This window comes from Bubalus kerabau, chromosome 5 (assembly GCF_029407905.1).
Source record: "Bubalus kerabau isolate K-KA32 ecotype Philippines breed swamp buffalo chromosome 5, PCC_UOA_SB_1v2, whole genome shotgun sequence".
In the NCBI taxonomy this organism is placed as follows: Eukaryota; Metazoa; Chordata; class Mammalia; order Artiodactyla; family Bovidae; genus Bubalus; species Bubalus kerabau.
In genome coordinates, this window is record NC_073628.1 from 92,142,519 (window position 1) to 92,166,211 (window position 23,693).

At 38.0% G+C, this 23,693-nt stretch overlaps 1 protein-coding gene across 9 annotated transcripts in view; it reads left to right on the plus strand.

Moving 5' to 3' along the window:
• FIRRM (FIGNL1 interacting regulator of recombination and mitosis) overlaps window positions 1-23,693 on the plus strand; it is a 50,622-nt gene that overhangs the window by 14,887 nt on the left and 12,042 nt on the right. For all 9 annotated transcript variants that reach the window (XM_055582195.1, XM_055582203.1, XM_055582196.1 and 6 more), the window contains 9 exons: window positions 719-857; window positions 6,441-6,521; window positions 11,734-11,798; window positions 14,702-14,850; window positions 15,105-15,234; window positions 16,318-16,504; window positions 18,667-18,749; window positions 19,097-19,148; window positions 20,642-20,731. In XM_055582195.1, coding sequence (XP_055438170.1) covers window positions 719-857; window positions 6,441-6,521; window positions 11,734-11,798; window positions 14,702-14,850; window positions 15,105-15,234; window positions 16,318-16,504; window positions 18,667-18,749; window positions 19,097-19,148; window positions 20,642-20,731 — 976 coding nt within the window. The remainder of the gene's footprint in view (window positions 1-718; window positions 858-6,440; window positions 6,522-11,733; window positions 11,799-14,701; window positions 14,851-15,104; window positions 15,235-16,317; window positions 16,505-18,666; window positions 18,750-19,096; window positions 19,149-20,641; window positions 20,732-23,693) is intronic.

Consider the following 23,693-nt stretch of genomic DNA (forward strand, 5'->3'; position numbering starts at 1 on the left):
GAATCTGCCTGCTAATGCAGGAGAGGCAGGTTTGATCCCTGGTCTAGGAAGATCCCCTGGAGAAGGAAATGGCAACCCACCCAAGTATTCTTGCCTGGAGAATCCCACGGATAGAGGAGGCTGGTGGGCTACAGTCCATAGAGTCGCAAAGAGTCAGACACGATTGAGCAACTGAGCACACACGCCATCACCATCAAATATCGTCTACTCTTGCCCACTTCTGATTCATTTTCTATTCTGTATTCAGACTGATCTGCTTCTAAAAATGTCAGTCAAATCATATCACTCTACTGTTTAAAATCCATCCAAGTTAGAGTAGATGTCTGTGTTGTAGCACCCTGAACTTCAGCTTAGCATTTGTCACAGCTGCTATCAATCAATTATTCTTACATTACTTAATCTTCTCTCTTGTGTTGGACCAGAAATTCCATACAGACAGGGCAGAGATTGTGTCTTTTCATTCACTCTATCTCCAGGCCCTCACAGACTCCAGTGTCTAGTAAGAGTTCAATTAATATTTTATAAGGAGAAATTAAAAATTAGCAACTTAAACTAATATGACAACTTCAGAGGTAAAGTCAGCACGTCTTAATTATGCCATGTCTATTATAAATGATGCATTTTGATTTTTTATATGTTCTATCAAATCATATTTTTATGGTCCTAAGTTACTTGATGTGTTACTTGTGGTGATTATATTTTCTTTTTATTCATTTAGGCAGAGCCTTAAGCACCAGTCGGTTATAAAGAGTCAGCTGAAACACAAAGATATAATTACTAGCTTGTGTGAAGACATTCTTTTCTCCTTCCATTCTTGTTTACAGTTAGCTGAGCAGATGATACAGTCAGATGCACAGGTAAAAATATGGGCTGACAGCTCCTTCTCCTTTGACAGTTATTACTAAATCTATGGATCTGTTTACCAAAATGGGTTTTAATTTGTTTTGTTTTTGTTTTCAACCTGTGAGATTATTTGTAGCCCAATATTACTTTTCACCCAGAATGTTACATTAGACTCCTGTAACTCCTCTACTTTCATTCTCTCTACAGTCAGTCTGTCCCTGCCTTTTTAAATACTCACTGGTTGGTCAAGGCATTCTCCTCAGAATCCTTTCAGTCTTTTCTACTCTTACACAGAAGTCTAATTCCTTATTGCTATTTTTATTTAAGGTTGTCTTGAAATAGCCAAAGTGAACCTTTTCTTCACCAATCCATTGTAAATTGTAGAGAAACAGTATACAGATGTGTGAAAGTGTGTGTATCTGTCAGTCTTCTAAACTTGGTTTATACTTATATATATTTATATTGATTTCAAAAAATTATAGTGTTGAATTGGCATCAGTTTTGTAAAACATTGTTTTCTAAAAATTTGTAATATGCTTATTGGGAATTACAGTTTATTTTTCTATAACTATTATACATAGTCTGTTCTCAGACTAGCTCTTTAAAGTTTAACTCATAATAGTCCTAAATTATAGGACTAACTGTACTCATGACTTAACAGTTATAACTAATAATTTCAGTGTGGTGTTGTTTTTAAGTTGCTAAGTCGTATCCAACGTTTTGTGACACCATGGACTGTAGCACGCCAGGCTCCCCGTCCTTCACTGTCTCCTGGAGTTTGCTCAGCTTCATGTCCACTGAGTTGGTGATGCCATCCAACCATCTCATCCTCTGTCGTCCTCTTTTCCTCCTGCCCTTAATCTTTCCCAGTATCAGGGTCTTTCCCAGTATCAGTGAAGTGACTCTGTGCATCATGTGGCCAAAGTATTGGAGCTTCAGCATCAGTCCTTCCAATGAATATTCAGGGTTGATTTCCTTTAGGGTTGACTAGTTTTATCTCCTTGTTGTCCAATGGACTTTCAGGAGCCTTCTCCAACACCACAGTTCAAAAGCATCACTTCTTCAGTCCTCAGGCTTCTTTATGGTCCAACTCTCACATCCATACATAACTACAGGAGAAACCATAGCTTTGACCATATGGACCTTTGTCAGCAAAGTGATGTCTTTGTTTTTTGATACACTGTCTAGGTTTGTCATAGCTTTCCTTCCAGAGAGCAAACATCTTTTAGTTTCATGGCTGCAGTCACTGTCCACAGTGATTTAGGAACACAATAAAATAAAATAAAATCTATCACTGTTTCCCTATTTGCCATGAAGTGATGGGACTAGCCAGGCTTCAGCAATACGTGAACCGTGAACTTCCAGATGTTCAAGCTGGTTTTAGAAAAGATAGAGAAACCAGAGATCAAATTGCCAACATCTTCTGGATCATCGGAAAAGCAAGAGAGTTCCAGAAAAACATCTATTTCTGCTCTATTGACTATGCCAACCCTTTGACTGTGTGGATCACAATAAACTGTGGAAAATTCTTCAAGAGATGGGAATACCAGACCACCTGACCTGCCTCTTGAGAAGCCTATATGCAGGTCAGGAAGCAACAGTTAGAACTGGACGTGGAACAACTGACTAGTTCCAAATTGGGAAAGGAGTACGTCAAGCCTGTATATTGTCACCCTGCTTATTTAACTTATATGCAAAATACATCATGAGAAACGCTGGGCTGGAAGAAGCACAAACTGGAATCAAGATTACTGGGAGATATATCAATAACCTCAGATATGCAAATGACACCACCCTTATGGCAGAAAGTGAAGAAGAACTAAAGAGCCTTTTGATGAAGGTGAAAGAGGAGAGTGAAAAAAGTTGTCTAAAGGCTCAACATTCAGAAAACTAAGATCATGGCATCCGGTCCCATCACTTCATGGCAAATAGATGGAGAAACAGTGTCAGACTTTATTTTCTTGGGCTCCAAAATCACTGCAGACGGTGATTGCAGCCATGAAATTAAAAGATGCTTACTCCTTGGAAGGAAAGTTATGACCAACCTAGACAGCATATTGAAAAGCAGAGACATTACTTTGTCAACAAAGGTCTGTCCAGTCAAGGCTATGGTTTTTCCAATAGTCATGTATGGACATGAGAGTTGGACTATAAAGAAAGCTGAGTGCCAAAGAATTGATGCTTTTGAACTGTGGTGTTGGAGAAGACTCTTGAGAGTCCCTTGGACTGCAAGGAGATCTAACCAGTCCATCCTAAAGGAGATTAGTCCTGGGTGTTCACTGGAAGGACTGATGTTGAAACTGAAACTCCAATACTTTGGCCACCTGATGCAAAGAGCTGACTTTGAAAAGACCCTGATGGTGGGAAAGATTGAGGGCAGGAGGAAAACGGGACGACAGAGGATGAGATGGTTGGATGGCATCACTGACTCAATGGACATGAGTTTGGGTAAACTCTGGGAGTTGGTGATGGACAGGGAGGCCTGGTATGCTGCAGTTCATGGGGTCGCAAAGAGTTGGACATGACTGAGCGATTGAACTGATGGGACTAGATGCCATGATCTTAGTTTTTTGAATGTTGAGTTTTAAGCCTGCTTTTTCACTTTCCTTTTTCACTTTCATCAAGAGGCTCTTTAGTTCCTCTTTGCCTTCTGCCATTAGAGTGCTGAGGTTGATATCTTTCCTGGCAATCTTGACTCCAACTTGTGATTCATCCAGCCTGGCATTTCACATGGTGTACTCTGCATAGAAGTTAAATTTTCAATGGTAAATGAGTTAAATATTTTTCCATAGGATAACAATAACATCTCTTCCTGTCGTAGACCTGTGAATGGATACAGGAAATTCCTTTGTCTGTTGCTCTTTGCCCAGCAACTGTGGGGGTGGGTATGTGAGGATTCATTCAGTTCCTAAAACTGGTCACAACTTCTAGGGCAGGGATGATCTGGAAAGAGAGATCTAGAGGAGGGTGGGAAGTTTGAAAAGGGCTTCTGGAATTGGTAAGAGGGAGTAAGGAGTAGCTTTAGGAAGAGGCAAACCCTTTCCTTCTTGCTTCTCTTCTTTTTATCTATCCTCCCCTCCCATCCCTTTTTTCCTTTTCTGTCCCCACTTCCTTCATCTACCCTTTCTGATTCCCCTGAACCTTGCTGAAAGGAGAAGGTATTTGCTTAACTATCCTGTGTCAGTGGCAGAAAGGATGCTCCCTTCTCCTCCTTTATCCTGTACATTTATATCCTCCACTGCAGCCTCCTCTTTTCCCAGTTTCTATCTTGCTTATCTTGACTCCACAGATCCCCCAGTTAGTATTTATTCAGAGAGTAAGATTAGACAGATTCCTTGGAGAGGAGTGAGATGGAGAAAGCTGAAGCCACCGTATAGTCTATAGTGGAAGAGGAAAGAGAAGTCCTGAGGGTACCTGATCAGGATGGCTGTTTGTACATAAGGTATATAAGTTCAGTGCATATAAACTCCTTGTATATGAAAATCAGAGAATTGTAAACTTTCCTAACTGTCCAAGTAGATTTTCATGTTTTTCCTTACTTGTTTTTATTTATTTGGGATTCATAAGAGTAACTAGCACTATTTACTGCTGTCCATTGCCTGAAATGGAGCTTTGAAAAAATCTCTATAGTTTCTCCATTCTTAAGTCTAAATTTTAAATAGCAATGCCCTCTGCTGTTTGCTATTGATATTTATCGAGGAATCAAACTGTTTCATTAAACTCTTCCAAGCAGTTTTTTCACCTTGTTTTTAAAAACATCAGAAGGAAACCACTAGATTTCATAGATAATATGCTGTTTATGGAAGCATATAGATGTATGAGTTTCTGAATTATGTAGTTGAGGCTGCTATATAACAAATGATCACAAATGACTGCAAATCAGGTGGCAGATTTATTCACTCGCAGTTCTAAAGGATAGATCTCTGAACAAGCAGGACGTTGTTCACTTGTAGACTCTGTGGGAGAGTCCGCTGCATCCTCTCGCTTAGTTTCTGGCGTCACTGGCATTCCTGGATTTGTATCTGTACAGCTTCAGTCTCTGCTGCCATCATCACAAGGTATTCTCTCCTTGTCTCTTCACATTATCTTCATAATAAGGACACCAGTCATGTTAGATTAAATGTACATCCTACTCCAGTATGACCTCATCTTAACTGATTACATCTGTAATGTCCCTACTTCCAAATAAAGTCACACCCTGGGGTTTTGGGCATTAGGACTTCAACCTGTCTTTTTAGGAGACACAGTTCAACCCATGACAGCTCCTTTAATGGATGTTTTCTCTCTTAAGTCTTGAACATGTTTTCAAAATGACCTATTATATATAGACTTTGTAACAAGCTTTTTCGTCACCAGTAATTTAGACAGGGAAAATTTATTTGTAAGGCTCTTAGATATAAATTTGTACTATAATTCCTATTTTTACTAATGTAATGCTTATAGAAAGTTACATTCAGAAAAACTCATTTTAAAATCTGTTGCCTATAGTTGGATTTATTGCTCACTACGTTTAGACTTTATCAGTATTTTTCTTTTATCAGTACTTTAAAGAAAGGAAGAATGGCTCAATATTTTGAAACATTAAACACATAGCACACATTTAAAAATAATAATAGGATTATACAAATTGTTTTGCAGCTTGATTTTTTACTGAATCTATCTTGAGGCTTTCTGTATCCCTCAGGGTATATCTACCCAATTCCTTTTAATAGCTTTATGCCACTACCGTTTATGTATATACCTTGGCTTTATTTAACCATTCTCCAGTTAATGGAGAATGGTTCATTTCAATTTTCACGACATAAGAAAGGATACATTGCATACCTACACTGGTATTTCAATAGAATATATTTCCGGAAGTGGAATTGCTACTGGGTCAAGGAGTTTTAATGCTTAAGCTTTTAATAATAATAATAGTAATGCAAAGAGGGTGTTATTTTATGCTCCCATAAATGTTAAAATGCTTATTACTACACTTCCATATCAACACTGGAATATTATCAGTCTTTTAAATCTCTGCTAATCAAATAGTCACCTGTCCTCCAGCTTCAAAAGATATGTAATTAGGTTGTAATTTGGAGGTTTTCGGTATTACTTTATTGGAAATTTTGTAGTTTATTTTCTACAACCTGCCTTCTCATGTCTTCTATCTATTTTCTTTTATAGTTCATTCTTTTATGGTTTTGTAAGATCTTTTTCTTGCAGTCCATGGAGTCACAAAAAGTCAGACATGACTTAGTGACTGAACAACAACAGAGACCTTTTTCTTTTGACCATTTACTGATCCCCATATAGCAAGGGACAGTTACGATATTAAAGTTTGTTTCACTGTCAGATCAATCAAATATCACCTCTTTTGCTGTGTTAGATTATTTTCAGTAATACAGACTAATTTTTTGAAATACCTCTATAATCATTGGATGTGTTTTGTATTGCTTCTAACAATAATTCAGAGAACAATTATTTTCTCATGGAAAATGTTTCTACTCTGTGTTTATTAAGAGAGATTTTTAGAAAATCCTGTCTCATACAGTTTTAGCTAATTTCATGTTCTTTTCATATTTATTATGCTTTCTTATTTTCTTTTTTTGAAACAGGATAATGCAGACTACAGATTATTTCAGAAAACACTCAAATTGTGTCGTTTCTTTGCCAACTCCCTTTTGCACTATACTAAGGTAAAGCTTATTTTTTTTATAATGCATGAATGTGAAATCTACAATACATTGTAAGTTATCCTGTTTTTTAATTCCTGCCAGAAACAATCTCTTGAAGTTATTTTGTCAAGAGTATATTTTGTAGGGTTTTTGGTTTAATATTGTTTCTTAAATATTGAGCATCTGTTATATCGTTTAGGTTGCTACCATCATATTGTTTTATTCAATTTTCTGAAAAATTTATTTTGTAAGTGTAAACAAAATTATTTCTAGAGGCACAGATCAGTTTTTTTTTTTAAAGATAATTCAGTTTATCTTTACTGTTGATAAATTATTTCTAAAGTAGGTTGTTAAAGTTTAAATGTTAAAGTTTAAATATTAAAGTTTAAATGTTCAAGCTGTATAATAATTTTAAGACCTGTGTATTTTGGAGTTGTCAGGGTAGCATAGTGATAGTTGAAGATATATGAACAGAATAGGTAAGTTGTCAAGGAAGATTATTTAGAGAGAAGAGCAGGGGATACTTAACAGCAGCCAGTGAAAGAAATAGCATTAATAATGAATGTTAGTAATTAAAAAACTATTGTTCATGTTGAGTTTGTTTTTACCCTTGTCTTCCTCCTTTTTTGACAAAAAGAGAAGGATCTTCAGTGACTATTTATTAGTCAAAATTCCATGACAGATACACTGACTTCTGACACACTTGCCATCCTGGTTAGTGTGCTGAGTTTGTCCTCTGGGCCACAACCACTTACCGTAACTGATTGCTCTGACACTGGGTTCCCTGCAGTTTGCAGGGTATGTATTTTAGTGGCAGGGGTACATGTTAGGTAGGTCCTGGCTCCAGTAGTACTTTTGGGTAGTTACCCATCTGATATTTGCTGATATGTAGGAGGTAAAATGTGCCTAATTATACTGAAGAAGCTAAAAGTTGATCAGTTCTATGAAGACCTAGAAGACGTCGTAGAACTAACACCAAAAAAAAGATGTCCTCTTCATTGTAAGGGATTGGAATGCTAAAGTAGAAAGTTAAGAGATACTTGGGGTAACAGGCAAGTTTGGCCTTGGAGTGCAAATGAAGCAGGGCAAAGGCTAACAGAATTATGCCAAGAGAATGCACTGGTCATAGCAAACACTCTTTTTCAACAGCACAGGAGGCAACTTTACACACAGACATCACCAAATGACCAATACTGAAATCCGATTGATAACGTTCTTTGTAGCCAAAGATGGAGAAGCTGTATACAGTCAGCAAAAACAAGACCTGGAGCTGCCTGTGGCTCAGATCACCAGCTCCTCATAGCAAAATTCAGGCCTAAACTAAAGAAAGTGGGGGAAACCACTGGGCCAGTCAGGTATGACTTAAATCAAATCCCCTATGAATATACAGTGGAGGTGACAAATAGATTCAGGGGATCAGATCTAGTAAAAAGAGTGCCTGAAGAACTATGGACAGAAGTCTGTAATATTATACAGGAGGCAGTGAACAAAACCATCCCAAAGAAAAAACAATGCAAGAAGGCAATATGTTTGTCTAAGGATGCTTTACAAATAGCTGAGGAAAGAAGAGAAGCAAAAAGCAAAGGTGAAAGGGAAAGGTACACCCATCTAACTGTAGAATTCTGGAAAATAGCAAGGGGAGACCTGAAGGACTTCTTCAATGGACAGTGCAAAGAAGTAGAGGAAAACAGCAGAAAGGGTAAGACTAGAGATCTCTTCAAGAAAATTGGAAATATCAAAGGAACATGTTGTCCAAAGATGGGCACAATAAAGGATGGAAACGGTAAAGACCTATTAGAAGCAGAAGAGATCAAGAAGAGACTGAAAGAATACACAGTAGAACTGTACAGAAAAGACCTTAATGACCTGGATAACCATGACAGTGTAGTCTCTTACTCAGAGCCAGACATTCTGGAGCGTGAAGTCAAGTGGGCCTTAGGAAGCACTGCTGCCATTAAAGCTAGTAGAAAGATGGAATTCCAGCAGAGCTATTTAAAATCCTAAAAGATGATGCTATTAAAGTGCTGCACTCAGTATGTCAGCAGATTTGAAAAACCCAGCAGTGGCCACAGGACTGGAAAAGGTCAGTTCTCATCTCAATTCCCAAGAAGGGCAGAAGTAAAGAATGTTCAAACCACTGGACAATTGCACTCATCTCCCATGCTAATAAGGTTATGCTCAAAATCCTCCAAGTTAGGCTTCGATGTTATGTGAACCGAGAACTTCCAGATGTTCAGGCTGGGTTTAGAAAAGGCAGAGGAACCAGAGATCAAATTGCCAACATTTGCTGAGTCATAGAGAAAGCAAGGGAATTCCAGAGAAACATCTACCTCTGTTTCATTGACTACATTAAAGCCTTTGACTGTGGATCATAACAAACTAGAAAACTCTTAAAGAGATGGGAATACCAGACCATTTTACCTGTCTCCTGAGAAACCTTTTTGTGGGTCAAAAAGCAACAGTTAGAACCTTGTATGGAACAGCTGACTGGTTCAGTATTGAGAAAGGAGTACGACAGTGCTGTTTATTGTCACCCTGTTTGTTTAACTTATGTGCAGAGCACATCATGTGAAATGCTGGGTGGGATGAGTTACAAGCTGGAATCAAGCTTGCTGGGAGAGATAGCAACAACCTCAGCTTTGCAGATGGTACCATTCTAATGGCAGAAAGCAAAGAGGAACTAAAGAGCCTCTTGATGCCAGTGAAGGAGGAGAATGAAAAAGCCAGCTTAAAACTGAATATTAAAAAAACTAAGATCATGTCATCTGGCCCCATCACTTCATGGCAAATAGAAGGGGAAAAGGTGGAAGCAGTGACGTATTTCCTCTTCTTGGGCTCTAAAATCACTGTGGATGGTGACTGCAGGCATGAAATTAGAAGACGATGGCTTCTTGGCAGAAAAGCTATGACAAACCTACACAGTGTGTTAAAAGCAAAGATAACATTTTGCTGACAAAGGTCCGTATAGTCAAACCTATGGTCTTTCCAAAGAGATGGAGCCAAACCAAAAACAACACCCAGTTACTTTGCCAACAAAGGTCCGTCTAGTCAAGGCTGTGGTTTTTCCAGTAGTCACGTATGGATGTGAGAGTTGGACTCTAAAGAAAGCTGAGTGCCCAAGAATTGATGCTTTTGAACTGTGGTGTTGGAGAAGACTCTTGAGAGTCCCTTGGACTGCAAGGAGATCCAACCAGTCCATCCTAAAGGAAATCAGTCCTGAGTGTTCATTGGAAGGAATGATGTTGAAACTGAAACTCCAATTCTTTGGCCACCTGATGTGAAGAACTGACTCATTTGAAAAGACCCTGATGGTGGGAAAGATTGAAGGTGGGAGAAGGGGAGGATGAGATGGCTGGATGGCATCACCGACTCAATGAACATGAGTTTGGGTAAACTCCAGGAGTTGGTGATGGACAGGGAGGCCTGGTGTGCTGCAGTCTGTGGGGTCGCAAAGAGTCGGACACGACTGAGCAGCAGAACTGAACTGATGGTCTTTCTAGTAGTCATGTACAGATGTGAGAGCAGGACAATAAAGAAGGCAGAATGCCGAAGAATTGACGCTTTCAAATTGTGACGCTGGAGAAGATTCTTGAGAGTTCCTTGGAAAGCAAGAGACCAAACTTAAAGGAAATCAACCCTGAATATTCACTGGAAGTACTGATGTAGCTTCACGCTGAGGCTCCAATACTTTGGCCACCTGATGCAAACAGCTGACTCATTGGAAAATACACTGATGCTGGGAAGGATTAAAGGCAGAAGGAGAAGAGGGCAACAGAGGATGAGATTGGTGGCATCACCAATCCAATGGACATGATCTTCAGTAAACTCTGGGAAGTGGTGTGGGACAGGGAAGCCTGGTGTGCTGCAGTTGATGGGGTCACAAACAGTTGGACATGACTTGGGAACTGAACAACAACAACATACCCTTTTAAAATTAGTTCTTTTCTTACAGGGGAATTTTTAAAATAATTATCAGTTTGTTTTCTATATCCTATGATAACAATTAAAATTATTTCTTTGACATTCTAAGATATAGCATAGTCATAATGGATAAAGCTGTCAGAGCTGTACTTGAATCCCAACCTTACTCTTTTTTTGCCATGTGACTCAGTTTATTTGATACGTTAGCTTCAGCCTTTCTAGTCTATAAAATCGGGACAATAATATGTCATTCAGTTCAGTCCAGTCACTCGTGTCCGACTCTTTGTGACCCCATGAATTGCAGCACCCCAGGCCTCCCTGTCCATCACCATTTCCCGGAGCTCACTCAAACTCACGTCCATCGAGTCGGTGATGCCATCCAGCCATCTCATCCTCTGTCGTCCCCTTCTCCTCCTGCCCCCAATCCCTCCCAGCATCAGAGTCTTTTCCAATGAGTCAACTCTTTGCATGAGGTGGCCAAAGTATTGGAGTTTCAGCTTTAGCATCATTCCTTCCAAAGAACAGCCAGGGCTGATCTCCTTTAGAATGGACTGGTTGGATCTCCTTGCAGTCCAAGGGACTCTCAAGAGTCTTCTCCAACACCACAGTTCAAAAGAATATGTCATTATATTTTTTGAAAAGTGAAAGTCCCTCAGTTGTGTCTGACTCTTTGTGACCCCATGGGCTGTAACCCACCAGGCACCTCTATCCATGGAATTTCCCAGGCAAGAGTACTGGAGCGGGTTGCCATTTTCTTCTCCAGGGGATCTTCCTGACCCAGGGATTGAACCCAGGTCTCCTACATTGTAGGCAGATTCTTTATTGTCTGTGCCACCAGAGAACCCCCAAAGGGTTAGTTGGTCAGTCATGTCTGACAGTTTGTGCCCCAGGGGTTGTAGCCCACCAGGCTCCTCTGTCCATGGAATTCTCCATGCAAAAATACTGGAGTGGGTAGCCATTCCCTTTTCTAGGGGATCTTCCCAACCCAGGAATTGAATTTGGGTCTCCTTTATTGCAGGCAGATTCTTCACTGTCTTAGAGAACTAAAGTAATGTTTGTAAAGTCATTACATATCTACTGAGCACTTGGACATGTTCATTAAATGATAGCTACTAACTGTGGTTGTGTTGATTGTTAACAGTAAAGAATTTTAGGTGCTTAGCTCATTCTCCTTTTTATTTTCATGCAAGAAAATTTGTTTTTGCTATGTAGCACATGTTGGATTTTATTTTGCATGCTTTTGATGAAAAAATATATATATTAGCAAAGCATATTGTGTACAAGGAAGTGAGGAGAGTTGCTTTATTTTTAGGAGTTTCTTCCTTTCCTCTCTGATTGTTGCTGTACGTTGCACCAGCTTTATCTTCAGATATACAGGTAAGAAGAATGCTATACGACCATTAACATGTAATAGAGCCATTTGAGCCATGCAGCCCTGTAGTGTGTCATTTAGAAATCAAGTATCAATGTATGGCAAAAACCACTACAATATTGTAAAGTAATTAGCCTTCAATTAAAAAAAAAAGCAAGTATCAGTAATTTTTCATAATGTTTTAGTATATTTTTATATGCTTGCTGAAAAGTAATTAATGGAGATGGAAGCTTTTCAAGAATAGATTCCATATGAGTTTTATTTATGTTTATATTCTAACTAGTATTTTATACCCAAGTGATGAATAATTGGTCTGATAATAAATACCAGATGCAAAAAAAGAGGTTATGTTTACATGTATATATTTTGTATCAGCATACTGTTTTTTATCTTAATTTTTATTTTACTTCTATGAGATTTAAGTCAAGTAGTACTTGACTCCATCTTAGAAAAAAACGATGAGTTACAGAAAGTGCATCATAATTTAGATAAGGGCTGAATGACATCTAAAATTGATGGTAACCTCAGAAGAACCCTTGATTTGATACTAAAGGACTCTCAGCTAATTCATCAGCAATCCTCTTGTATTTCCTTAATCCATTTAGTCTCCTAGACAGCTTTTCATATCTCTTCTTCTTCAAACATCTTAAATGTCCAGTACCACCTCCCCAGTTCTGGTTGTCAGTGTCCTCCCTCTGTGTTACTTAGAAAGATGGAAGCAATATAAAGAGAACTTCCACATTCTTCTTCTGACACATCTATTATTCTGCCTGTATCTCGGCCCACATATTTCCTTGTTCCCAAGAATGAACTGACTGTGCGCCTATCTGAGGCCAGCCACTATTTCTGCATTGGATTTCACCCTCTCACATGCTCAGGGACCTCACTATCACAGTTGTTCCTTTTCCTTCTTAGATCATCAGTCCTCCCTGCCTTCTGGATCATTCTCATGAGTATACAGCATGCTGTTCCTCCCATCTTAAGAATAACATAAAGCAGTCTCAGCTCTGCATCCTCCTGCGAATAAGCACCTTCCCCTTATTCTACATTTGTTACAATAAGACTCCTAAAAACAGTTGTCTATACCACTGTCTTTTTTGAAGCTATGCCAGTCAGATTTTCCATTCTAACACTTCACCAGAACAGCTCTTGTTAAGGTCATCAGTGACCTCCACGTTGCTATGTCTAATGGACAATTTTAGGCTTCGTCTTATGTAATCTCTCAGCAGTGCATAACCCTATCGTTTAGACTCTATTCTGTCGGCTTCCATGCCACCTCCCTTCTCAGCAGGTTCCTCCTCGTCTCTCCAGCTACTTCAAGTTGGATGTGCCCCAGCACTGAGTCTTCAGGCTCTTCTCTCTTCTCTGTAGTCATTTAGTCTCAAGACTTTAAATGTATATCTCTTCCCTTTAATGTCTAACCATCAATTAGGACTGATTCCAACCCCTGTCTTCTGACCCTCCTCACCCCCCCCCACCAGGCTTCCTCATTTCAGTTTAAGTAGTAACTTGGTTTTGCAAATTGACCAAGCCAAAAAACCTTGCTGTCATCTTGGATGTTTCTCTGCTCTCTTATGCCTCATCTAGTCAGTGTTCTAGAGGCAAGTTCTGTCCGTATAACCTTCAGAATAAATATGTATATATGCAGGATATAGAAAAGGGTTTTCTATTTCATAGTTAATGTTCCCATTTAGTTTAGTTTATATTTTCCAATTTCTCTGTCTCCGTTTTTCTTTTTTGATGTTCTTATTCAAGCCTTTATCAAGTGTAGTTAAAAAGCTTTTGTAATACATATATATAAATAGTGTGTATAATATATATATTTTAGAAAACTTATGAAGTTTTGCCTAACTAAAAAGTTTATGACATTTTGTTTCCACTTGTTTGATTTAGTATGAATAGAATGCTAGATTTCTAATATTAAAAAATGGATGTGCAACAAGCAACAAAGTTTTACTGTATAGCACAGGGAACTATAGTCAATATCTTGTAATAACCTATAATGGAAAATAGCCTGAAAAATAATATATGTGTATATATATGTGTATAACTGAATCACCTGCTGTGTACCTGAAACATTATAAGTTGAGTGTACTTCAATAAAATACATAAAAGTGAAAGTGAAGTTGCTCAGTCATGTCCTACTCTGTGCAATCCCATGGACTGTAGCCTACCAGGCTCCTCCATCCATGGGATTTTCTGGGCAAGAGTACTGGAGTGGGGTGCCATTTCCTTCTCCAAATATCAAGTGTTTATCTTAAGGACTTCCTTTTAAATGCTGTCATCCCCAGGGTATTCGCATTTTCTGTCAAGTTTGCCATAGTTAAAATTAACACTGCAAAATATACTATGTATCTCATTTCACATAAGTTTTGATGAAGTTTAGTTTAAACTGCAGTTACTGAGACATTTTCTCTGAAAGTCTTTGAATCTTCCTTCAGTGTTAGTATAGTTTGTTCTTGTAAAGCTCTTGCTTCCAGGCATTAATTCATTGTCAGTTTATCCTTCTACCTATTTGAAAACAACTTTCAATAGAAGTAATTAATCCAGAATTTATCAGAAGTATCTTTCTTATATATATATTTTACTAGTTATTTGGTTCATATTTTTATAACTTTTTTTGAGAATATCATTGTCAGCAATGTATTAAAATGCATCAAAATAATACTAAGATTTTCTCTAAGATTATAAACTTTTAGTTTTGTAGAATTATAGCCATGTAATTCAGAGGTTCTTCAAACAATTTTGGTATCAATTCAGTACTTTGAGTTTTGTTTTATAAAACACATGCTACTTAATTTTTAAATATATTTTCACTTCTAGAAGACCATCATTTTGCAGTACTTAGCCTCTGGCCAAAATTAGAAGGTAGCTATTAAGTGAATGAGTTTTTTCCCTTCCTTTCCAGTAAGTTTCCTCCAAGCCTGTATGCTGCTGGGATTTCTAAAGCACAGCAGGAGGAAATAGCCAGTACTTTCCTGGTTACACTGAGTCCACTCATCAGTCAGCTTCTCACATTCCAGCCTTTTGTGGATGTGGTTTTGGACAGTAAATTAGGTAAGCTTCAAAATACATTTAATGTTAAAACATCTCTTATTAATTACAATGTGTTAGACACATGTAATTTTCCCTTACATAGTCATCCTTTTTTTAAGTTTTAAAGTTTCTTCTACTTGCTTTTCTTGGAGTATATTTCTAACTTTAAAAAAACAATTATAATTTTTTTAATATAGCAATCAAAGTTATATAAAAATAGAGTATGTTTTTACCAATTTGCTATAACTTAATTAATGTGTTTTTACCACGTGAAGAGCTGCCGTGTGAACTACAGCTTCCCCAGTGTCTGCTGCTGATTGTCGTTATGGATGAGCTGTCCTCTCGGCCTGAGGATGTGCAGGCCCTGTGGTGCACAGAGAGCCAAGTCTCAGAGGCTACAGCCAGGTAACAGACATGGTTTTGTTTATCTCCCATCACATTACGATGGTTTAGAATGCACTGTTGTTTGCAATGACCTCGAAATTAAATTCTTTGTTGTATCACATATTCTAATTAATAGTTACTATGTAGACCTCATACACATTGCTACTTAATGAAAATATAAAATACACAAATCTATGACAGGTGCTGAAAATATTTTAATTTTGTTCACTCTTTTAAAAGGTATTGCCTAATAGTGTTATAAACATTGAATGTAGTAGAGATGTAGTTGATAACACTTAAAGATGAGCTCTGATAAATAGAATGCTTAGACACTATAAGGTATCCCCTGGGAAATCTCCCTTGTATTCATTCTTCTTGCCAATATCAGGCTCTAGTTCCTACACCCTGGCTGTTGCTGTGTTCTAGTTTTTTATCCTTTCCTTTAGTGGCATCCTATGTACCACTGTCAGGTTAGTCTTCCTAACCCCCAGCTTTTTGAGCTTGCAATTCTCCTGCTCAGTAACTGAAGCATAATGTCCCATGTCCTCAGCTTTGCATTTAAAACCTGCTGTTGTTGTCATTAATTTTTGCTCCTTATCCTGTCTCTCTTTCTACACATATACCTTGCTTCTGTCAGACTGGTGATTCCTGTCTGCCTTTTACTCAGGCTTTGTCATCTTTACCTATTATATTTTGCTTATTTTTAATTTATTTTTAAATCCTCTATGAAGAATTCTTAAACCATTTCAATCTTAAAATGACCCTTCTCTGTCTGTATAATAGGGCCTATTTTTCATTTTATATATGATACCTATTTAAGTTTCAGATACCTTGATGAATTTTGTCTCAGACTTTGTATAGTTCTGTATTTTGTTAATCACTTGGTAAATGATAAAAAGATGTATAGGAAAATTCTCCTTTAAGGGATTTCTCTAACTGTATTTTATTTTTATGGATACATGGATGCATATTCACATATATTGGAAACTGTTACTGATATATACATCTTGAGACATTTGGCTTTGCTAAAATACCAGTGTTATTACACCCACTAATTGTTAAATGTTAATAACGTTGGGTTCAATGTTCTCAATTTCCCTGCAGGGTGTCTCTACTCAAAGCCATTTTCTCCAGTTTTGAGCAGTGTTCTGGTGAACTCTCTCTTCCTGTTCATTTACAGGGAGTAAAGAGTAAAGGGCAAGCCGAGGTTGCTGTCACCTTGTATCAGCATGTCTGCATCCATCTGTGTACATTTATTGCTTCCCTTCATCCCTCACTGTTCCCTGAACTGGTACGTTTGTCACTTGCAGGGCTAAGCTGAGATTACTTTTGCTTTCTTTTCATTGAAACTGTGAATCAGATATAGAAGAAAGTGTGGGGATAATAAATGTGTATGTATTTATTTACATTGGGGTATTGTTGCTTTAGAAACCTGGCAGGCTGTAGTCCGTAGGGTCATATAGAATCGGACATGACTGAAGTGACTTAACACAGCACAGCACTTAGTTGTTTACGGGCTTCCCGGGTGGTGCAGTGGTAAAGAATCTGTCTGCCAGTGCGGGAGATGCAAGAGATGCAGGTTCAATCTCTGGGTCAGGAAGATCCCCTGGAGACAGAAATGGCAACCTGCTCCAGTATTCTTGCCTGGAAAATTCCGTGGACAGAGGAGCCTGGTGGGCTACTGTCCATGGGATCGCAAAGAGTTGAACATGACTGAGCACTACTACTTGCTTTACAACATTTGGTTAGTTTCTGCTGTACAATGAAGTGAATCAGCTATATGTATGCATATATCCCCTCCCTCTATTAACTCCGCCGCCACCCCATCCTCCCCATCTAGGTCACCACAGAGCACTGACCTGAGTTCCCGTCACTACAGCAGGTTCCCACTGCAGTTTTGCATGGCAGTGCACATCCGCCAATCCCAGTCTCCCTATTCATCCAACCACCTCCACCCAACTGTCCTCCCTGAGTGTAGTTCTGTACATCTGCATCTCTGTTCCTGCCCTGCAAATAGATTCATCTTACTGTTTTTCTAGATTCCACATATATGTGATGATATTTGATTTTTTTTTTCTTACTTCACTCTGTATGGCAGACTCTAGGCCCATCCATGTCTCTACAAATGACCCATATTATCTTATCCATATGCATTTATATCCCTGTCATCTTTGTCCATTCATCTGTTCATGGACATTTAGGTTGCTTCCATGTCCTTGCTATTGTAAATAGTGCTGTAATAAATGTTGGGGTGCATATGTCTTCAAAAAATAGAAGACCTAAAGAGACAGTTCTCTAAAGAAGACACACATGGGCAAGAAACACATGAAAGGATGCTCAGCATCACTAATTATTAGAGAAATGCAGATCAAAACTACAGTGAGATATCACCTCACACCGATTAGAATGGCAATAATCAAAAAAAATATACAAACAATAAATGCTGCAGAGGGTGTGGGGGAAAGGGAACTCTCTTGCACTGTTGATGGAGATGTAAATTGATACAGCCACTATAGAGGTTCCTTAAAAACTAAAAATAGAACTACCATATGACTCAGAAATGTGTATTTATTTTTGACTGTCATTCTCTCAGCTTGCACATTTAATGCTTTAATTCAGTTGGGTCTTAGGAAATGGTAATTTTAAGAGTCCTGTAGAACTCAGATGTAATATTTAGCTAAAATACTTCAGAAAACATTTGGGGTGGAAAGGTATGCAGACAGTGTAAGAAGAAGAAAAATGGGTCTATGATCTCACCTAATTCAGTTTCTTAAAAAGAAACAGAGAATAGCAGAATGTAGTACCAAGTCTCCTACAGATCCTAGGCTCAATGTGTTTGTTTTTTTTTAAACTAGAATTGTTTTGGTTTTTAAAAAAATTTTGGCTGCACCATGCAGCACACAGGACCTTAATTCCCCAACCAGAGATGGAACCCATAACCCCTACAGTGGAAGCATGGATTTTTAACCACTGGACCACCAGGGAAGTCCCTTTTTACTGGAATTGGATTAGAAAACATACTGATAAAATTCTAGGAAAAAAATTCTTAAAATTTATTTAAAAATCAGTATCATTTATGATATTATAAATGGGTAATATTCAGCACATATTAAATATTGTCTTTGAATAGGTTAAGACAGAAACAGAAGTATAGGCATGTGTATTATATATATTGTTTTAGAGACTTCAGCCTACATAGAGGATTTTTGTGGAGCCTAGTGACTGAGTTACCACATTGACAATCACTTTGCATCTCCATAGCCCAGTCCAATGCTGAACATGTAGGTACTCGATAAATGTTGAGGGGATGGCAACGTGGATTCTTTCAGACACTAGAAAGTAGAACTTTCTTATTGAGGATCTGTTGGGTTTTTTTGGATTATGATAGTATTTTGTTGTTTTGAGAAATGTTATATTAATGATAATTTATCATAAAAATTTGTTTTTCATTAGGACACTGTTCTGTTGAATGCTGTTCTTAGTGCTAATATGATCACCTCTTTGCTGGCTATGGACGCATGGTGCTTCCTTGCTCGGTACAACATGCTTTTTAAAATTTGGGGGTTGATTTACTGTAGTGATTGATAGTAAATGACTATACTTGTAAGTTTATAGAAAATTAAATCTTGATAATCCCTTAACAGCCCCCCAAAATGATTTGATTTCACATCACAGCACTGAATTAGGTACTGAGTTCCCTCTTTCCTTTCTTTGGCTCAGATCAACAGAACCTATAGCTTAGGTCGTTTTGTATGTTGTGATATTCCTTTGCCATGGAAATAACTGCAGTTTAGAATATTTAGTGCTTTATGGTAGTTCATCTTGCTTTTCTGAATAATTGTATAAATAATTGTATGAAGATTGCCTTCTGTTTCTATCACAGATATGGGACTGCTGAACTCTGTGCTCATCATGTGACCATAATGGCCCATCTGGTAAGTAGAATTATAAAGCCCAAAACATTCAACTTCGTATGCATTTCCTTTGGGGATATGATAATCTTAAAGAATGTGAATATCAAAAGGAGAAATAGCATGTTAGCTAAATGATTTTGATAGTAAATTAGTTTCTTTGCTCTGCATTAATGCTGATGCTGGGCTTCCGTGGTAGCTCAGATGGTAGAGAATCAGCTTGCAATGCAGGAGACCCAGTTTCAGTCCCTGGGTTGGGAAGATCTGGAGAAGAGAAAGGCGACCCAGTCCAGTATTCTTGCCTGGAGAATTCCATGGACAGAGAGGCCTGGCAGGCTGCAGTCCATGGGGTCGCAAAGAGTCAGAGACGACCGAGTGACTTAACACTTTCACTTTCAATGTTGATGCTATTGAGAAAGACATATTAGAAAGATCGTTACACTGGGGAAATTGTCTCATATTTTCAAAATTTTATGGAGTTTCATTGATCTGGGGAAGAAAAATTAGGTTGTTTGAGGATAAATGTAAAATTGAATACAAAGTAGAGAATAGGAGTTAGCCTTAATGTGAATGACCCAGAGTTGTTCTTACTCTCACCTCCTTCCTCCCTCTCCCGAGCCCCTCTTTCCTGCCCCAGCCCCGTCTCTAATATGACTTAGACATTCTGACTCTTGATTTTGATGTCTCTCTTTCTGAGAGGGACTAAATGTGATAGTAATTGATGCCTTTTGGGTAAAGAAGTAATGTGAATAGATACAAAGAGAAAATTAATGATGACTCATGTTAATCTTTTCAGTGTTGATCTTCTTTTGCTTTTAAATCTCAAGATGTTTATGTTCCATATAAGATGGGCATGACTGGTTTGTTTTGTTTTTAGTCTCTGGATTTTGATAAGATTTTATGTGGGCCGTGTGTCTTTTGTTTTTTGTTTCATATATTTCTTGGTTTACCCTGTAAGGATATTGTAGACTAAATTCACTGAGGTGCATGATAACCAGGCAGCTGACATCTAGGTCTCCATGGCTAATGGTCTGGAGTGCTTACCCAGTTTTTTTTCTAAATCCTTATCACATCTTGCACAAAACAGTGACTTTTATGTTATTTGTATCATAACTACTTTAAATAAAAGCTCTCCTAGCACATTATGATAGGAATTTTAAATTCTTTTAATGACGCTTCCATCTTACAGTTATATTCACCTCTGCGCTTTTGTGCTTAGACTTAAAAAAATTTCACAAGTTATCTTTCAGTAGGGGGATTAACATATCAAGTTATAATCAAAATGGTAATTAGAAATTCCAAAGTATTGTTTTTAAATATATCACAATTGTTTCCATATTACAAAAGTAATCTAGGTTCATGGAAGAGAAAAAATTAGAGGAAAGTGCCAAATCAAAAATTAAAATTCCATGTTATTTTCCAGAAAGAGCTGTTGTTAATATTTTGGCATATAAAAGTTTGTAAAAGCTATGATTTTAAGTCTCTTGATCTCTGCTCTCTCTCCTGTCTTTTCCCAGATAAAATCTTGCCCTGGAGAATGTTATCAGCTCACCAACCTATCAATACTATTGAGGCGTCTCTTCTTCTTCATGGCCCCACCCCAACAGGCAAGGATATCTTTGTCACTGTTTTTGAGCAGCTGCTGAGAATTGGATTCAGATACTTTTGAAGGCTTTTTCACTCCCATTTATTCTGCATGTAAATGTTAACATCTGAATGTAAATTTTTAATGTATTGATTACATTGCTTATTGCTTTTAGGTGGATTTAGATTTTGATGTTAAAGAAAAGCCAAAGCTATACAGGAGTTAAAGTGATAAAAATAGATCTTATTCAGAGCTGTTGCAATAGGAGAGAAGAGATTTCAGTGTAGAACTGGGCTCAGTTCTGAATACAGCATAGACTAGTGTGAATCTAGGGTCAAGAAGCAGAGTAGGAGTCTTGCGGATAAAAATTCCTAAAAGGAAACATCAGAGGTAAGGGGGTCATCCTGGCTTGACCAGATTCTTGCTGAACACAGACCAGGATGATCAGATACTAAGGGTGAGGGATTCTTTCTAAATTTAGTTATGATTCTTGCTAAAACTGGATAATGCAAGACCCAGAAAAGATGGATACAAGCCCAGGGTCAAAGTCTTCACAAGAAGAGAGCTAAGAAGAGCATGATTTAAGATTGGTCAAGGAGAGAGTCCTTGTCAGTGTCTTTACTGCAAGTTACAGATAATCATTCTAACGCTGTCTTCTGAGAGAACAAGATGGCGGAGGAGTAGGTGGAGGTTGAGTACATCTAACTCTGTCTTCTTTCTTCTTATTTCTCATACATTTAAGATACTTGGAATGAAATGGTTCTGTATCCCCTGTCCCTTTAACTTATTTTGAAGAGCTAGAATATTACTTATGCTCTAAATGAAAATGATATCTTTATCTTTTACAAAGTAAACAAGTTGAACTTTCTGGGGAAAATTGGAAGTATGATGAGCCCTAGTTGTTTGCCATTGTGAGGAAGACAAGTTCTGTGTGACAGATTCTCCAGTTACAGGAACCTTGGTAGCCTGGTGTAGTCCCTTGGATTAGTCACTTTGGAGCTCTTACGAACTTTTTATAAAATACAGGTTCCAGGACCTAAGTCTGTGAATAGAATGGGTATGGAGTGGTGGCTGTTGGGTGAGGCTCAGTAACTTGTTTTTGTTATTATTAAATTCCTACATGATTCTGACATGGATACAAGCTGGGGAAACACTAGGTGAGTGAAGTGGGTTAAAGGCCTTGGTGTGAATCCTGGCTTAATATGACCTTGGGCAAGTCATTGTTTCTGAAACTGTTTGCCTGCCTACAAAGTGACAGAAATGTGTTAACTATTTTGAAAAACTTCATAAGGATTTAGAGATAATATATGCGAAATACTTAGCATAGTGCCGAGTTTAGAGGGTGCTCAATAAAGGCTGAGTCATTTGTGACCAGAGTGTTTACCCCAAGTCCATGCCTGCTTTCCTGCCAAGAGAGGATGGCAGGGCAGCGAGGAGCCACACTGACCTTCTGGCCCTCTTCCTTAGGTGTCTCCAAGACAGAAAAGCACAGCAGGCCCGCCTCATCGCCCTCCAGAAAACATGTTAGGGTTGCTGTTCATGCCTCTAAAACTCCTGAAGAGTGTCTGCTCCAAGTGCAATTTTAATACCTTCCACTCCCCTATCAAAGGTCATACTCTTGGTTCCTGGTATATGATTCTTCCTAGAAGCCCTGTTTAACTGGCAGGCCCTTCCTGAAGAAGTGGGATTTGGAAGAGATCCTCCATTTTCTCACTTTATAGGAATAAAATTCTTTTCCCAGAGTTGAGAAATTTTAACTTTTAGGATAATACAACTCAGAATGAATTAGCCCCAAGTGAGTTCTAGCAGGTTTGTTATAACAAACTATAGTGTATGTTTAGAGATCTCTTATATATTTCTCAGTTTATTCTGAAATTTCGTAATTGCAACTATCAGATATAAAGTTATGGATAAATGAGGGGTTACTTGTAACATTTTCCTTCATTTCCTTCATTTATCAAATACTGATTTTCCTGCTGTGTTCAAGTTACTGTATAACACTTAAAATTAAGGGAGAAACCTGAATTTGAATTCCTGTTCTGAGTGTGCTTGGGAGAGTTAGTTAATCCTAGAATTGAAATATTATTACTTAGACGGCAGTTGTGAGACTCAAGGAGATAAGAGTGTATATATGCATCAGGTGAGCATTTAACAAGTGTTAGTTCTTCTCTCATGTCATGTCATGTCAGCTCTTTTTCCTTTTCTCTTAGGACATGATCCAGCATCTTAAAGGAAGCAGCAGGGAAGCCTGTATTTTTTCAGACTATACTATGAACCAGGTTTTGTAGTAGGCACTTTAATTCTTTTAGTCCTTACCTCAGCCTTGTGGGATAGATATGTTATCATGTCCATTTTACAGATGAAGTTTCAATAACTTAGGATAATTAAAGACCTTCTCCAAGCTCACACATAATAAATGACTGAGCTAGGATTCAGATAAGATCTGATTTGCTTCCAAGTCTGTGCTCTTTCCATGGCTCCCATATTGTTTTTAGCTGGTTTTCATGCAGCTGCTTCAGGGCCCTCCTCTGTGGGATGTTGCCTCTGCCTCCTTACGCCCTTTTGCCCTAGGAAATATGCTTTTTTATTTCCTGAGGTTACCTGGGAGGAAAGGATATTAGTATGGTCTGGTTGAAGCACATTGGCAGCTATGCTACCATTTTCATGTAAAGGAAAGATTACTTGATATATTTGCATTTTAAGCCCACTGGTGTATTTTTCTCTCAGTGTTGAAGAGGGAAGTCATGTGCTCTGCACATTAGATCCCCTTATATTTCACTCCTTGTGAACTGTCAGCACTAGCAGTTTTAAATCTTGAAAACTATGTTGAGGCCAAGGTTTTCAAACCCAGAATAGTAAATAAATAAATCAGTCTTTGTATGTAACAGATCTTGGCAACTCCTACCTATGTTGTCCAGGGTGTTATTATTTATAGTTCTATTTTGGAAAGGGAACTCATTCACTCACTGGACTTTATTATAAAG